The sequence below is a fragment of the Melozone crissalis genome, unplaced genomic scaffold (genome assembly GCF_028551555.1).
Source record: "Melozone crissalis strain CALT ecotype California unplaced genomic scaffold, PUWL_Pcris_2 ptg000027l_1, whole genome shotgun sequence".
Taxonomy (NCBI): domain Eukaryota; kingdom Metazoa; phylum Chordata; class Aves; order Passeriformes; family Passerellidae; genus Melozone; species Melozone crissalis.
This window is the reverse complement of record NW_026535805.1, coordinates 15,376,365-15,393,343: the sequence shown is the minus strand read 5'-3', so window position 1 is coordinate 15,393,343 and position 16,979 is coordinate 15,376,365. Positions and strand designations below refer to the sequence as shown.

General features: G+C 39.4%; 1 protein-coding gene across 1 annotated transcript in view; it reads right to left on the bottom strand.

The window, feature by feature from the left end:
- Positions 1 to 1,670: 1,670 nt before the first annotated feature.
- Positions 1,671 to 16,979, bottom strand: part of EFCAB2 (EF-hand calcium binding domain 2) — a 28,361-nt gene continuing 13,052 nt past the window's right edge. Inside the window, exons 2-7 of the mRNA XM_054279882.1 lie at positions 12,252 to 12,336; positions 8,810 to 8,882; positions 4,714 to 4,793; positions 3,101 to 3,143; positions 2,928 to 2,994; positions 1,671 to 1,929 (exon numbers count right to left, since the gene is read on the bottom strand). Of these exons, the coding sequence (XP_054135857.1) occupies positions 1,793 to 1,929; positions 2,928 to 2,994; positions 3,101 to 3,143; positions 4,714 to 4,793; positions 8,810 to 8,882; positions 12,252 to 12,336 (485 nt within the window). The 3' untranslated portion in view covers positions 1,671 to 1,792. The remainder of the gene's footprint in view (positions 1,930 to 2,927; positions 2,995 to 3,100; positions 3,144 to 4,713; positions 4,794 to 8,809; positions 8,883 to 12,251; positions 12,337 to 16,979) is intronic.

Genomic DNA, 16,979 nt, shown 5'->3' with positions numbered 1-16,979 from the left:
ATTTCAGCTTTGAAAGAGAGACTGAAGAGGACTTTAAAAAAATGTATTTTCTTAATAGGCTTTTGTTGATCTTGTGTTAATCTTCAAAAACTTGTATCTTCCTCCATTGTAACACTAATGATAGCCTTTGTTTTTCCTTCTTACTGGCAATGAAGTTGGAACACACAGTAAATGTGTTAACCAGAGTGCATTGCTGAGTCTTAGGAGCAGTGCAACAATGTTTCCCAGATGCAGCTTAGAACTATGTAATTGTTGTCTATCTGCATTAATTCTTCATTGTCTTGCTGTTTAAGCAAGTATCAGTGAAAGACAATTTGGGTTAGAGAAGTAAAAAGTGAATCAAAAAGTGGTCTCTTTGAGACTGCTTCCATCACTCCATTTAGATCATGCTAATCTCTTCTTTGTGCAGCACAGCTGGTCACTTTTAGCTGTGCATGAAAACAGTTTGTCTGAGCTTCCAGCCCAAAGGAAACAAAGGGTAGGACAAAAGACCTGATATGAAGAGGGGTCCTTGGCTCTGTTCTCAGCACTGCCACTAGAAAGGCATGACAGGGAGCAAGGCACTCAGTGCCTTTCTGTGTCAGTCTTCCCTGGATTTCATCAGCTGATGAAGGCTGTGGGTGACACAGAGCTGGATTATGCAGATGGAACAAAGGAGAAGTAGAATATAGTACAGAAGGAGAGCAAGCTTGATAGAGAGTAGTAAAACAGAAATGGGGTGGAGTACAAGATGCTACTCTTGAGGAGCAAAACACAGAATATCCTACAAGTTGAGACCTCATCAGCTGCTGGTCACGTGTCAGAAGATTATGTACAACAAGAAATCAAAGGGAAAGAACTTCAACTCAAGTTAATGAACAGCAGTACAGTAACAGAAAATTATCAAACTAGAAATAAGAAGAGCTGTGAGGTTTGTGGTGGTCTGCTAGCAAGTAAAACTGAGACATCCATTCTACACTAATATCTTTCAAAAAATGGTGCTTCATCAGTTTATGAAAATCAAATTCTCATAAACTTGATTGAGATCTTAAGTTTTAAAGATCTTAAGTTTTAAAGAGTTGAAATTACTGACTTTCAAACTGGTTACAAAAGTTGAAATTACTGAGTTTCAAACTGGTTACTGGTTTGCCTATAGTAACCAAAATGTTCTCAAGGATTAGGTTGACTATGGAAATGGTTGGAGTGTTCCCTGCACATTTAAAATGAAAGCAAAATACCATGTCAGTGGATTAGTAATATAAACTGGAACTAATTGGTCCAGTTCAATTGCTTATGGTAAACAAAACACAAATACTTGAAAAACACTAGAAATTACAGAAAGTTTATTTGATCTATTATATTATTTCAAAATGTGTAACCTACCTGGTTCCTTATTAGTTAAACACAAAAAAGGAGTACAGTTAAATATAAAAGCTTCATCTTACTTGTATTAGTCACCCTAAGATACTCACTTACCTGCTTATTACATTTTCACGGGTCTCATTTTCTCTTAGTTTTTCAAAAGCAATCATAAAGTTATTTCTTGACTTCATTGACATTATTTTTCCTGCTATTTTCCAACAAAATTCCATGATTTCTTGTCCAGACCTTACACAGTATTTCTGTCAAGAGCTCTTTTTCCAGGTGTGAATATATTTTTATATGTATATACACACACACAGAACCCAAGGAAACGTAACTACACAGATTTCATTTTAATTATAAGCACCGAGTCACAAGCTGAGCTTTGTTATACTTTAAAATACAAATTTCAACTATCTGTCAAGCCACGATGCTGTTACCAAAAGGCATCTCAGCCATTAAAAGGGAAGGTCTTGGTTTCATCTACTACCAGCTTTACACGGTAATCTCTGTAGTGAAGGATGTCTGTTTCTGGATCTAGAGCAACAGCAAGCATGTCCTCCATTTCCTCCTGAGTAAAGGGCTCACCTGAAAGACAGCACAGAATAACATTTTATCTTGGTAAGTGTCCTTTCAAGGACTGGCAAATTCCACTGCCTTTCACTTGAAAGGATCTCCTTTTGATTGTCACACAGAGGAGAAAAGGAACAAAACTAGGTATCTTATTCCTTCCCTTTTGCCAAAATAAGTCCTACACACCAAGTGAGCCAGTCTAAAAGGAAGGAGACAGAGGATCTGGATCTATCTGATCTTCTAGTTCACAGACACCAAAACAGCCTGTTGCTCTCTGCCATGGATTTTGAAACAACTATTTTTGTCAATTTTTCTCCTGTGTACATTAGAATTATTATCTCTCATTTGGCTCTGCTTGCATTTGTATTCATATCATGAAAGAATTCTGTTTTTTCTCTTCAAAGCTGTTGATGGCCTACTTCATCCCTCAGAGAACCAGGTTACCATCTGATGCTAGGTCTTGCACAAAACCTGCACACCCTTTTGAACATGAGGCAGGTGGGCATGAGTCAGCCACACAAGAAAAGCAGGCTCTTCAAGAGATATTGAGGATTACAGAATGTACAACTTAAATCTTGTCTTTGAATCTCTTTGTTTGCATGCGGCTCTAGAATTAAGATCAAGATAATGTAAGAATGAATGAGCACTGAAACCACTGAAACATCCGGAAATCTAAGCTGCAATTTTACAGGACAGCAAAAGAGTCACATACTTAGTGAGCACAGAGGTGTGCACAGAATCACAAAATATCCAGACATGACTGAATTACAAATAAGGATAAGAATAAAAATGTCTATTTTATAATGTCTGCAAGCAGACAGATAAATGCTCTTTCCCTGCATCACTGACCAGTGAAATGTCCTAGTCTGCAGTCACTCATCACAGCCACAGCACTGTTTGAAGACAATGTATCTACTCCTGCAGGTTTTGGCCTGCTGGGTAAGGACTTGAAGGTGCCATATACATATATAATGTTTTTTACTTAAATACTGATATTACACAAGTCATGTTACCTCCTTGAGTCAAATGTTTGACCAGGTCGTCTTTGGTAATATATCCACACTTATTCTCATCCAAAGCCTTTAAAGAAAAAGAATAAATCTTGTAGTTTTAAGCTTATTGTATCAAAAAGCAGCAACTTCTTCTACCAGCAATTAGGTACTTGAATATTTACAGATATACAGACCTCAAATGCATGTAGAATAACATCTTCTGGAATAGGTTGGAATCTGAAACCACAGAATCAGAAAAGTTACTGTTTGCCGCTGAAAAAACTAAATATGAGTACTAAGGGAAAGGAAGGCTTATATTCATGAGAATTTACTAAATTTTGTCTACCAAACATTTAACTGCAGCCTGACCTTTTGGAACTGTCCATATATTTAACTCTTACATCTTTTGTTGTACTACTGTTTAATTTCCTTGTGCTGTGGAGCCAGATGAATGCCTTCTGCATGTCTGGGCTGGCTTGGTGGGTTAGTAGGAATCAGCAACAGATGACTCATTCTACAAAGCCAATGCACTGAACAGAAATGGACAAACCAAGAAAACAAAGTTTTGTCCAGGTAGGCTGGTAGCCAGGCAACAGATCACCTAGTGGGACTTGGGCAGCCTAATGAGCTGATGATGAGCAAAGGAGGCTGGTAGGTATAAAAGGTCTGTCACTAACAATTTCAGAGAGAAGGGAGAACTGAGCACGTTTGTGCATGCATATGCATGCTTGATTTCAGAGCAGGAAAGCAAGCTCAGTGCAGCAATGGAGACTTTCCATATCCCAGCAGGCTCCCACCAAACCCCCAGAATACTAAAGAGAAGCAGCTGAATCCAGGGAGGTTTCAGCTGCTTGACTGTTTTGTCCAGACCCGCCTCAGTTTTCACTATCTAAAAATCAAATGTGCTAGGAAGAAACCTTGGATTTTATGATCCAAATCTCATGTACCCTTGCTTAAGTGAACTATGGACATAGTGCCCCAAAAGATGAAGTGGGTCTTGACAAGCCTGCACTAGCCTGGGGAAAGAGTGCAGGGGGTGGGTTTTTTTGTGTGTGTGTGTGTGAGTGTGAGTGTGTGTTTGAGTTTGCATGAAGGGAGTGTTGAGGAGGAGGAGGAGAGCCCAGAGCAGCAAGGCATCATTTTGTGAAAGGGTGAACACCAGTGCAGAGCCACAGCTACTTTTTCTGTAGAATACCCTCCTACCAAAGGCCCTCTGTGTGTAAAATAACTTCTCAGGATTGGACAAGACTGAGTTTCTCAAAAGCCTTGATGACCATATTTAAAATGAAAGATAAATTCCTTGTAAATGATCTTGCTTTAGTGCAAAATGTCAAAGTAGCACAAGTCCCTATGTATGTGCGAAGACTTCTATGCACCTTTGTGACCACTTTTAAGTCAGCAGTCTTTTAGAGTGCTAATTGTATACATTCAGCTGTACCTTCTCAGTAACTGTAACTCATATGTTCAGAGAAAGCAATAGTTATGACCTTAATTTGCATACAAAATATTTCAGAGATACACAAAGTGTGTTGAATAGCAATTCTGATTCCAATTAGAAATACAAAAGCTACATACTATCACAATTATGATTATAAGCTGGTATGATTTATATCATCAGTACAATATAATTTAATGTAGATGAACTAATTTTGAAACAAAATCTATATAGCTAATGTAAAATGAGTTTAAATGACAATGAAGATATACACTCCTTCCAGTTACATAAAATTTCTGTAGATATGCTTTTCAGAATCAACCCTGTCAATCTGGAATAAACTACAGACACATAAAATTCACTTTCCATTACCTTTTGTCAAGTAGAACTTTTGTCATCACTGGAAGAAAATGTTCCAGATGAACAAATCCACCCGGTTCTTCTACTTCTATCTAAAAATAAAACTTAAGTGTGGCAGGATATATGACTTATTAGCAAACTAACCCAAAACCCAGAATATTGGGGTGATCCCTGCATTAAAATTACAGCATTAGACTTTGAATATTTATATCAGGTCTTTAATATCATATGGCACCATAACATCTGAGTGAAAGGCTTGTGATCAAATAGAAAGAGATTCAAGGAAGTGCTAATATCCCAGGGAAATACAGATCTGCTATTAGACATTTGCAGCAACTCAATATTGCCCTCTTGTGCTTCAAAACCATTCATGCAAAGGAACCAGACACCGAGGAACTGATCTTATCTGCCACAATAACTCAGCAGAGGTTTAAACATTCAGGCTGAAGCCATACTAGTAAAGTCTATCAGGATCTGGAGCATTCCCAAGCAGAGTAACATGAACACTCATTACAGCAAACCATGAGCACGTTCCCTTGGCATGATTTTGAACTATGCCACCCAACATTTCCCCCAGCAGATCCTGGCTGGATCTCAAGGACTTTTCCCCAGCAGGATGCTTGGTGCAGCCCCTCTGCATGAAGCACTTACCAGGGTGGGCATGAGCTGCTCTGTGCCTGCTGGCTTCAACACCCAAGGATGTTTCTGGGCATATTTAATTGCCTAGCTTGGATATAGCTCCAGTCAAGTGCACCTCAATGATGGAATTTGTTGCTTTCATGTTTCATGAAAGAAAGTTAAAGAGAGTTGTGAGGGGAAGGACCAGAGAGGCAGGCAGACTGAGTCAGGACCAAAACAGCCATAAGGCAGCCTATAAAATGCTACCCAAAAAAGCAAACAAATTAGTTCCAAACCACTGGGGACTTCTAGCAGCATTCTCACTGCATTCCTATACTTCCACAGGAGATAAGCAACATGGTAAAAACCGCTCTCTGTCATTGGGGTGCACCCCTTCCCGGAAAATTTTAAGTTTTGCTCCCAAAAGGAGCCCTGTTAATTGAGCTAGCCTATTCCTGTCTGTGTTGAAACTGGATGCATGCCTTGAGGTCTCACATGGCAGGAGCAACACCTTGCTAGGCCCCCTGAGACACAGCTGAGATTGAAAGAAAACTCAAACAGGCACTGATTCGAAATCTTCTAACTGAGCCAGGAAAAACTTAGTAAGGAATCTTCCTCCTGGGAGCTGGGTCAGAGCTGGGGCAGTTCCTGATACATCCAGTTGCTTAAATGGAAAGCTGCAACTGCTGCTGCATGCTCTTTTCCAGTGTTCTGGAAGGGGGTTGGGTGCTAAGAGAAGACAGCCATCACGTCTTGCTGCTTTAGAGTGCAAACTGGCTTGAAAAAACACATTATCCCTTCTATTTGGTAAGCCTAGCAGAAAGGGTCTTCAGCAAGAAAATGAAGATATTGCATGCTTCATTCCAAACCAAATGGAAACTTTTACCATCACAGAATCACTTGTTTTGCTGCTTGCTTGATTGAAAAGATTTAACAAAATACCTGGCAAAACCTTGTCCTGGGAGGTGATCAGCAACCTCAGCTTCCTCTGATGTGGAACAAACAGCTTCCATCTCAGAGTCTCTATAGATCCAGTAGCATCTTGAACAGTTAAAATTAATCCTATTTCTAACACTTCTTACTCTTCCTCATGCTCACTCCTTTTCTACACCTCATTTCTCATTGATGTTTTTCCGTATTTCCTCCTCTTTTCACAGTAACAGTATTTCAGACTCTGTGAGTTTCACTCGATTTCTTTCCTTTGGGCACATCCACAGCTCCCATAATAACTGTATTGTAGCACCTGTAATGTTTTGTATATCTCTTCTCCCAGCCATAACATTGAGGTACTTGAAACACAAAGAAACAAAAACATCTTCCAGAGTTACCAGGCAAAGCACTGTACTGAACTCCAGGCATTGTAGTAACCCTTAGGTAAGTTTCCACCATCTCTAGATTTAGCATTTAATCTTGTCTTTGTGAGCAGGCCTAGAGATATGATATTAAGTACAGAATTGAGCATAAGGCAATATAAGAAACATTATATGATAATTTATAGAGATAACAATTATATGAATATTGGTTTTGCAGATATGAATAATGTGATGGGAGCATGTGCTAGTTTAGCAATAAGGCTAATAGGAAGATGAGATGACAGAGACAAAAGCAGTGAGAAACAGAAATGAATCAGTTCACAATGGGCAACAATACTGGGGAAATGGCTTGGTTACAAACTGGCTAACAGACACAATTTTTACCTTATCTAGACTAAGATAAAATGGCCAATTATAGTGGCATCTTACATAAATTATGTTTGTGATTATCATAATATATGAAGGGTTCCACAAGAAGACAGTATTCTTCTGGTACTAAACCTATGCCAAAGTTTCATTTACAGGCCCCATGAAACATTATTCACTATTTATTTTCCAGTGCAGTGTTCTTTAAGGTTAACCATCACTCTGAATGTATTCTTTCTTCTTGCAGTATTTGTGCTTTAATATTCTTACAATCAGCATTTTCATACATGTTACACTGTTGTATCTCAAGAATCTTCTACCTCATGGCTACATTGCACTGTACTTATTATGTATTACTTATCTCACATTTTTTGAGTAATGCTGAAAATTGGGGGGAAAAAAATAAGTCAAATCTCTTCCAGAGGATAAGGCAAGCCTTAAATTCTCCTGGCTCCCCTGGACTTGAACGGGGTTGTCAAAGCATCCCCATTTCTCAAATCTCCTCTTCAGTGAGGAGTTGCACTGTTCATTTGCTGTTAAGAAAAGTCACTGTGGGACAATAAAAATATCATCTATATTAAGCACCATAATTTCTCTTTCCATTTTATCTTGTTTGTCAGGGGGAGCTGGGACAATCTGGTTCTGAGAGTACAGAACCAGAGCAGACAGATTGCAGAATCATGTTAAAACAGCTTTCTCCTCTAGTGGTTCTCTGCACTTCCTCATCTGAAGCAGCTGCATCATTTTCACAAGACTTAGTGCAAGACTTCTCACACTAAATTCAGATCTACAAGAGGCCAGACAAGCCTAGTGAGGGGAGACTACTACTGCAACTATCCAAATTTTTGTTGGAGCAGGAAGAAAACAGTAGGAGACCTAAATTCCCAGTATCCTGACCTACACATGAATAGGAGAAAAATCCTTACCCCACCTCTCAGCTACAGCACTGTCCTCTCCTTAAAGCAGCAAGCCCATTTGCAAAAAGAATGTGAAGTATTTTCCCACTTCTTTGTCCCATTTATTAATCACACCATGCCAAGGCACCAGCACACCATTGTTCTATTACAAGCATGATGTAAGGAGACAAAAAATTAGTGTAGGAAAAGACTGTGGAGAAATGTATTTAATTTCTTTTCCTTACCACTGCCTATCACTGGGAGAATGAGAGGACCACTAGGTCTTGTGATGTTTTATGTCCTGAAGCCTGATTTACAAGCTTAAGCAATCAAGTAAGAAAAGATTCTCACCTATAACTCAGAAATCTCAAGGCTGAGAAAGACCTCAGGAAGGACAGAATGTTGAAAGGTCTGGCTATAAGATAGCAATAACAGGACCTCAATCAAAAAGCGGCAGGCTTTCCCTCTGGGTATTTTTGGAATGTGATGTATAATTTTAACACCTGCTCAAGAACTGATTTTTACTACCTAACCCTGCAACGTGTTTCTATGGCATGTCCAGAAGAATGAGATTTTTAGAGTTTGGATATCTGACTGAGGTTTAGGACATTCTTTTTCATCAGTCAGTTTTTTCTGCATTTTCTATAAATGTCCCTCCACCTTGGCACAGTCTCACAATCCCCCTTTGGATAAAAAAGAGTCCAAGAGTCCTCATTTTCACCCATCAACATTGTTACCTCATCAGCCTAAAGATTTGCTTCAGGGCAACCTACAAGACTGTCCATCTGCTGGAAACATTTCCATGACACTTCCAACATCTTGGAAAAGAGTTTAGGTTTCCCATTCAGCAAGGCAGAAGGGCCAAACTTATGGGAGTTGAAGACTGAAAAAAATACAACAGATCAGAACGTTTACCTGTTCAAGCAGTTTCTGTACTTCTGCCTCAGTTGGGAAGCAACCCAGTGCTCTGACAATGCAACCAATCTCCCTGAAGGAGAAGAGAAAGAAAGAAAGAAAGAAAGAAAGAAAGAAAGAAAGAAAGAAAGAAAGAAAGAAAGAAAGAAAGAGAAAGAAAAAGAAGGAAAGAAGGAAAGAAAGAAAGAAGGAAAGAAAGAAAAAGAAAAAACATCTTTGTTAATAAGTCTGCAACACAAGACTGTTGACAATTCAGAGATTGCACACAGGAGTGTGCACATAAAAGCACACAAGAAAATCTATGTGGAATTTTAAGATGATGTCTCAATAAGCAATGTCTACTTTTTCAGACATAAAATATTCTGAAGCTCCTTGAAATTGTTCTTTCAATTTCCCAAAAAAAATCTTTACTATTGTGTTGCACTGTACTGTGTGCAAGTTACTTTTGCATTGCTGCTCTCTGACTGTAATGCTTATTTTCAGTAAAGTCTATATAGATGTAGTTAACAAATCACTTCGAAATCTACTGAAGTGCAAAGTAACAAATAAACACATACTTCCATTAAATGCTATAAAGCTAGAAATTCTAACTGCATTAAAGAACAATTACAAAAGGTGAGGAAGAAGGCAGCCCTGCTATGTCCACTCTGTGCTCTCAGAGAGTCAAACAGAGCAACAAAGTGGCTTATCACCACTCTGTTTATGCTGTAAATATATTCACAGCTTGCATTTACTGCTGAACCTGGTGCAGGTGTTCTGAGGCTCTAAATAAAATTCTGACCAAACTAGCAATGCCTCAAAGATGAACAAAGTCTAAGATGAACAACGTCACAGACTAGAAACAAAATTATTGTAAGGCTGTAATAAAGCTTTAATTATGGTATGATTAAAAAGAAAATAACAGAAGCATTAATATAGTTTATGATTTACAATTCAATTCAACAACACAGAAATTTAAGCACATTTGAATATCTATTCACAGTACTGGTGATTCCCATGATCCAAACCTCTGTGGTTCCTTCCTCTTGACCAGTGGTAAATTTTTCCAATTTGTGCAAAAATCAGATTGCCCAATAAAAATGGTGGATACCAGAAGGAATGATCTTTGTAAAATGTTATTATAACAGCAAGGACCTGAATGCAGCACACCAAGCATATGCAAAATTATGTGTATAAGTCTATGACCTCCTCAGGCAGGTCCCAAGGAGTTCCCAATCTGACTGAAAACATGTGAGAAGCACTACAACAGACAAAAGAGGTAAAAAGGCTGGCTGCACAAAACTAGCTACAGAGCAAAACCCAATCCCACACATCCATGTGTTCTGAAATGAAACCATCTACTCAAATGCCCCTGTCCCTGTGGGTGTGAATGGCCAATGGCCTCAGGGAGGTCACTCACTGAGACATAATCCTTGTCCATGCATCCTACTTCTAGTACGTATAATATTGCATTTGTTGTTCTCACTCCAGCACTCCCTCATATTTTCCAGCTACTTGTAACTATTCCCTGCCTCCACCAGGGCCACATCCAACACAAATCCTGCCTCCTTGTTGTCCCACACTATTTCTGCTCTCACAGACTGCCAGGGATGGGAATGCTGCCATCATCCTCCTGCCTCACTTCACTCACACCCAGCAGAACTGTGATGTAACTGAGGTAAGTCAGACCCCAGAAGAGTCTGCAAAATCTGGCACTGCTGGATGCTCAATCTGGCACTCTGCCTGCATGCCAGCATGAGGATGTTGCTTGAAGTGCTTCTGGTAAAAAAACTCAGGACCCATTTGGTAATAACATGGAGTTTAAAGGACCTGATAGGAAACTATTTTGCTCCAAGTCCCTTCCTCTCACTTAGTTCAGCAGCTGCAGTTTCTGCTGTGTAGTTACTAGAATACAAAAATTATCATTAAAATCAAGGTTATGATCATACAAGTTTTATAAACAGATGCAATGAAAATTTTGGCTCATGGTTTTCACCCTGCATATAACACTTTCAATGATGAGATCTGCAATATCACAAAAGTCCTTGACTGAGGGACATGAAATATGCATGAAAAAATACCATCTTCCTCATGCCTAATTTCTACTAATTTGTACTAGGAGTCATGGAATACCAATGTTGGCCTGTCAAACCAGTATCATTTTTCATTCTTCATGGATATCTGATATTTCAGGCACTAATACTGATACAGCTACAATTGTGGTTAAGAATTGTGCTGTGCTGCCACCTTCTGATACAAGATAATCAGCCATTAATAATCCCATTTGTGATACAGGCCTGCAACATGAACCTGGAAATTACTAGACAATAAGCTTTTGTTCATTGTCTGTATCTGTACTACAAAAAATTAATGCAAAATTGTGCATTTATTACATTAAATAGACTTTTGGATGTCCCCTGTCTGAATGAATACATTTTTAACAGAGTCCACTTGTACCATCTCATTGTTGCAACATGCTCCCAAACTGTATATCCATATATAACGGAGTGAGAAGTGGAGAAAGTTCTAGAGCTGTTTAGCCAAGACTGCAGATGTAACTGGTAAACAAACAAGCAGTGAGCATGCCATGGTGCAGGGAGGGCTGGGGGTGGAACTGGTGGGGCTCTGCCCCGGGCTGGGCAGCCAGAGCCATCCTGCAGCCCAGCCAGGAGCAGGCACCAGGGGGCACCGGGACAGCCCCGGGCACCAGGCTCCTCCTTGGGCACGGACCAGGAGATTTAAGAGACCACTCTCCCTACAGAGCCCTACACACAAGGGAACAGCAGCTCTACTGAGTGTGGAGACATATCCTGATAGCCTCCCCATCGGGTACAGCTAAAAAACCATTACTTCTATGAAACACCTGCAATTTCTTAAAGTTAGAGTCGTCAGTAAGCATGCGTTGCTACAACCATCACATAAATATTTTGCACTTCCCTTTCCTCTCTGTAATGTTTGGAACATTTAAATATGTTTCTCAATTTGTCTTCATGCAGAATGTCTAATGACAACAATTTCACCAGTTCTCACTGAGAAATGCTCCATTGTAGCATTTCTACTCAATAACTGATTTATAATTAAAAGGATATTCTTTTGAAAATAATAATTGTAAATATTAAAAACTACTTCAGTAAACTTTCATGACAAGAGCTTATAACCTCAGAACCTGCTCCCTGAGACATAAACATGTGGTTTATGCATTTTATAACATAAGTTATACAAGTATGAGTGTTTATATTAAAATTAAGTTCAAGTAGCACTGTCAAATATTCAAACTTTAAAAATATCAGAATTAAAAACATCCAGGAATTTTTAGGCATCCATCCACCCACTATAAACATACTTGTCCAAACAGGGCCAAAAGAACTGTTTCTATTACATTTTCTGGTAAAGCAGATGCCAGTTTAGGAGCTGTTTATCTCTATTGAGATTCTGTAATATATTTGTGAATATGTGTACAAACCTGACATCCACAGTTTTATTGGATTCACGGTCAAACACCTCAAAAGTTTCTGTAATCTTTTTCTCAATTTCAGCTACTAGGGCATCTGCAAAAAGAAACATAAGAAAAAGAATGATTCACTGAGCTGTTACAACTAATATATTTCCAATTTGAGACTTATGACAGCAGAAACACCAAAACTGATAAAGAGCAGACAGGAAATGTACTTTGAAAAAGAAGAAGTTATGAAAAACCTCCACTCTAAATGCAGGATCTGTCATTTATATTAGTAATATTGCCTTGCTATGGCTCTGCAGCTACATCAAATCTGCTGGCAATGGTTTGCCTCAGCTGTATGAACACACAGCTCAGGTGTGCACCCTGCCCAGAGTGTGCCACAGCTCACTCTGGACCACAAGCCTGAGCCCTTCCTGGCTGCCACTGGGCCAAAGGAAGGAGCAAAGCAAACATTGGCCCATGCTTGCCCTGAGATGGGGCTGAGTCACTTCATCCAGGCTCCTGCATCCAGGAAAACATAAGTGCTCTCATGTCCACTCAGTTAGTCATAATGTATGAAAAGCTGAGAACCAGGGATAAGGAGATAAGATGTATAAGGTCTGTGCACAGTGAATATGGCTCATGGCAAATAATTCATAGCAAGAGTTTGGAAAGGGAGGACAATCTCAGCAAAGGAGAAGGAGTAATTTGCTGCATTTGCTTTTTATATCTCTATGTCAAAGAATGGGGAAAGCAGAACCACAAGTTATCACAGATATATCTCACATAAGCCAGAAATTGCATTCTTGGGGCAAGCTAAGAACCAGGAAATAAGTTCTGAAGAAAAAAATATAAGGAGGAGAATGGGTCTATCTCAAAAGGAAATCTCCCTAGCAAGAAAGCCAGGCAAAAAAAATAGTGAACCTGTAGCCCATTTATTAGTTTGACTCCAAATGACAGAATATAGGAAGCAAAGTGACATGAAGTTGACTTCTTGGTCCCTGTGGCTAAATACAGCCCCAAACTCTGTTTTGCAAACCAGCTCCCAGAAGGCAGCATTTCTTAAGCTAGCCCCCAAGCCTCCACAGAGATTCCAGAGGGAAAACCTGAATGACAGACAAATTGAGATTGGTATGAGGGACACTTGTTTTCTCATTTTCATACTTGTCTTCTGTATTTTCAGTAGAATAAGTAAAACAAAGCTCTCCTCTAGTAGACAATACATTTCCTTCTTTAGCTGATGTGGTGTTAAGTGCTGCTGAGCAGCTCAGGCCAACATTAAGCCACTAGATCTGTTTTCTACAGGTATAACAAATTCATACCTAGTTTTCTACAATCCCAATAGTTTGGGAACCCCTGGGGCTGTAGTGTGCATTCATTTTTTTCATTTGCTTTCTTGCCCTCATGACAGAAATGTCATTTTGCTGACAAAGGGTATCAGAACTGAACATAGCTGAATGATACATTGGCTTTGTGATCTCCCTCTCTTTATCTTGACCCATGAGCTTTTTCATTGTGTTTTTTCCTCCTGTGCAGTTGAGGAGGGCAGAGAGAGGCTGCACAGGGTGCCTGGCAGCTGGCCAAGGTCAGCCCATTGCAGGCTACAAGCACTTCAATACAGCAGTGGATTGACCCAGATAAAAGGAACCTCTTCTGCAAATAGAAGAGAGGTGCATCCCCTCATAGAGCTACAGCTGCCTGCTGCTTTCCATCTGTACTTGGTACTGAAGTCCCCAGAGGATACACAAAGAGAAGACAAGTAGGAACATATTCCTCTCCCTGACATTATGCCCCTGGTGGAAGCATGCAGTCCCCAGGCACAGGACAAACTGTATTTTCACAGCCTGACAATAATGCCTACCTCTTCTCTGCCTATGTGCCAGTAAAATCCACATTCAATTACTAAAAAAAAAAAAACAAAAACAACCCCGTAGTTAAATCTAAGTGGACCTTGTGAAAAGTCCCTAAAGACTCTCAAAGTACTAAATTTGATGGGGTTTTGTTCACTGGTTATTTCAAAGAGTCTTGCATCATGTCTCCCATGTAGACTCAGATTTAGTTCTTGACATCAGGCACTTCAATTGTACACTACAACTTGCAATAGAGAAACATTGAAGGAATATTTATAGCGGTATATTCTTGGCATGATGTATGAGACTTCCATAGAAACAAAAATTAGCCAAGAGAAGGCAGGGAGAGATTTTAAGTGCAGGTACTCTGTAAGCATCCAGCCTTTGCAAGCTCTTTTCCATGAAGACAGTATACTTTAATCTTACCTTCTGAAGAGGCCTGATGAAGAAAAGTCCTGAAATGAGATGAACCTGATTTAACCTAGGTACCAGATAATCTATATCTCTTCCAAGAACTGAGAGGAAGTTGTGACTAAGAGCCATATCCCTGGAAGAAAACATAATATACTGTTGTCCTCTCAAAGACGCTCTGTGAGATGAGTAAATATGTAATAAGCTACTGGCTAAATTTGTTGTCCTCCCTCCAGGAATGAAAGCCAAAGATGTTCAACATAATTCAGGCTGGTAAAGCTGTTTATCTGAAAAATTCTACAATTCACTCTAAACCTCTCTTTGTGAGGGAAAAGTACACAGATTCCAGCTCTAGGACAAAAAATGGGTAAAGTTTTAAAATTATCTATTCAAGAGAGGCATCAAGAGATCAGACACACAGTTAACTCACTGGATGTGGTGCTTTAATGTACTGAAAGCGTTCTGTGCAAGGAGACTCACCACCATGGATAGATCAATGAAAGTTTCATGGACAATGTTCTAGCAGTTTTTCAGAACAGAAATACCTGCATTCTGACAGAAAAAGATTTCACTCACTTATTCTACTAAATAGAAAAACAATATGCAGTGTCAATGATGGAATTATCTCACTTCCTGTAATGGTTTAAATAAATAAACATTGAAATATAGCATGCCAAAAAGGATTCCAATAGCTACATCTATTTATTCCCTCAAAGAAATCCTGTAGGTGTGATGTATTATTTCCATTTTTATGCTGCTAAAATGCTTGAGATACTTATCAATGTTGTCCCATCCTAATTTATTTTCCTACCACATATGCAGTAAGAAGAAAAAATGTCTTAAAATTCTCAGATACATTAACTGAAAATGTATTCACTATCAAGTTTTCTTTCCTATACCATCCTTTGCTACTTTCCCATTTTGTTTAGTGTGAACTAGATAAAACTCTTGATACTGCCAGTTAAGTAAGACTGACAGAGTGCTGGGACTCCCAAGTCAATTCTGATGGTTCTTGCAGAATGAATTGTCCCTCTTCAGTTTGTCCAGACTGTTCCCCAGCACTCTGAGGCCCATTTGAAGCCAGCCCTTAAGCAGAATACCTGCTTCAGTTGTGACATTTCTTCTCCAAAAACCACACTTTCAGCCTTTGTAGGGAACAGAAACCACTTAGCTAGATGAAGCTCTGCCAGACTCTAGAGTAATAAGAATTTTAAAAAGGGATTTCTAGTTGATACAACTTGCTAGATTCTACCATTCACCTAATGTATTACCTTGCTTTCTTTCCTTCCTAGAGGCCAGTTGCTCTGATGGTTCAGCAAGCCAACCCTTTCTTTCACTAAAGAGAAAAAATGAGCAGCATCTGTCTGTTGCTCACAGGAAAAGATTTAGTCCCAATGCATCCTGATGAACTATTTACACTATGAAATACTTTTAAACTCTTTTTATGTTACTTAAAAGAGTAAAATTAAGGGTTGATTTATAGAAGTACCGGTGGACTTGATTTTATTACTTAGTGATACTGCACACACCTGGAACATTAGTGTTTATAAACATTAATTCAGGTGTATTTTAATAAATATTGTCAATTTTATATTTAGCTCCCATATGCATGTGGATATCTTATCAATTATTAATTACTCCATCCTCTTTCCATAGTACTATGCTGTGGCTACAGGCAGGTGTGGGGAAACCCCTGAGGTCTCTGCCAACATGAACCCTTTCTCATGTGGGCCTGCCTTGTGGAACTTGTCAGTCTGAAGGGACAAGGGACACAACCAGGCAACCCCAACCCAGTGACAGTTTCAGAGTTATTTACATGTTGTTATTCCAGTGCTATTTAAAGTGCTGTTATCAACAGCTCTTTGGTAGATTTCCCCATTCAGTAACTAGGGCTTATCAGCTGGAAGTACAGAATCTTATCAGTGGCTTTATACCCCAGCACCGTTCCTTCTCTTTTCCACTAGCCATTATTTCTACCAAAAAAGTAGACAGCAACCTTGGTCCTGTCAGCTGAACTGAGAATGAGATACAAAGACTGCCATGAAGAAAAAGGAACATTTGAAGAAGGTAATGGAGAGGATATGTTTGTGCAGGCAGCCAGACTCCACTCTACTCCAACAATTCCATAGGACTCCTATGACCACTCTTGGCATGCTTTTAGGATGAAAGAGACAAACTAAAAACCAAAACAGATTTGCCTTTGATGTTTGCACACACTGTTTCACATGACCTCTCCCAGAATCCTTCCCAAAACCACAAACGGAAATAGGGGCATAAGAATTGGGGGAAGGGTGGGGGTGGGGGGCAAGGGGGGAGGGAGGGATGGTGGGAACAAAGCCAAAAACAAACAAACAAACACATCCAAAACTAACAGTAGTTCTAATGAGAAGAAAGGTACCATGTATGTTTGCTCAAATATAAAGAATAAAAACAGCAAGAGACTTAAGAGACTTCACAATGCAAACTCTGAGGAGGTTATCAATGAGCTCTT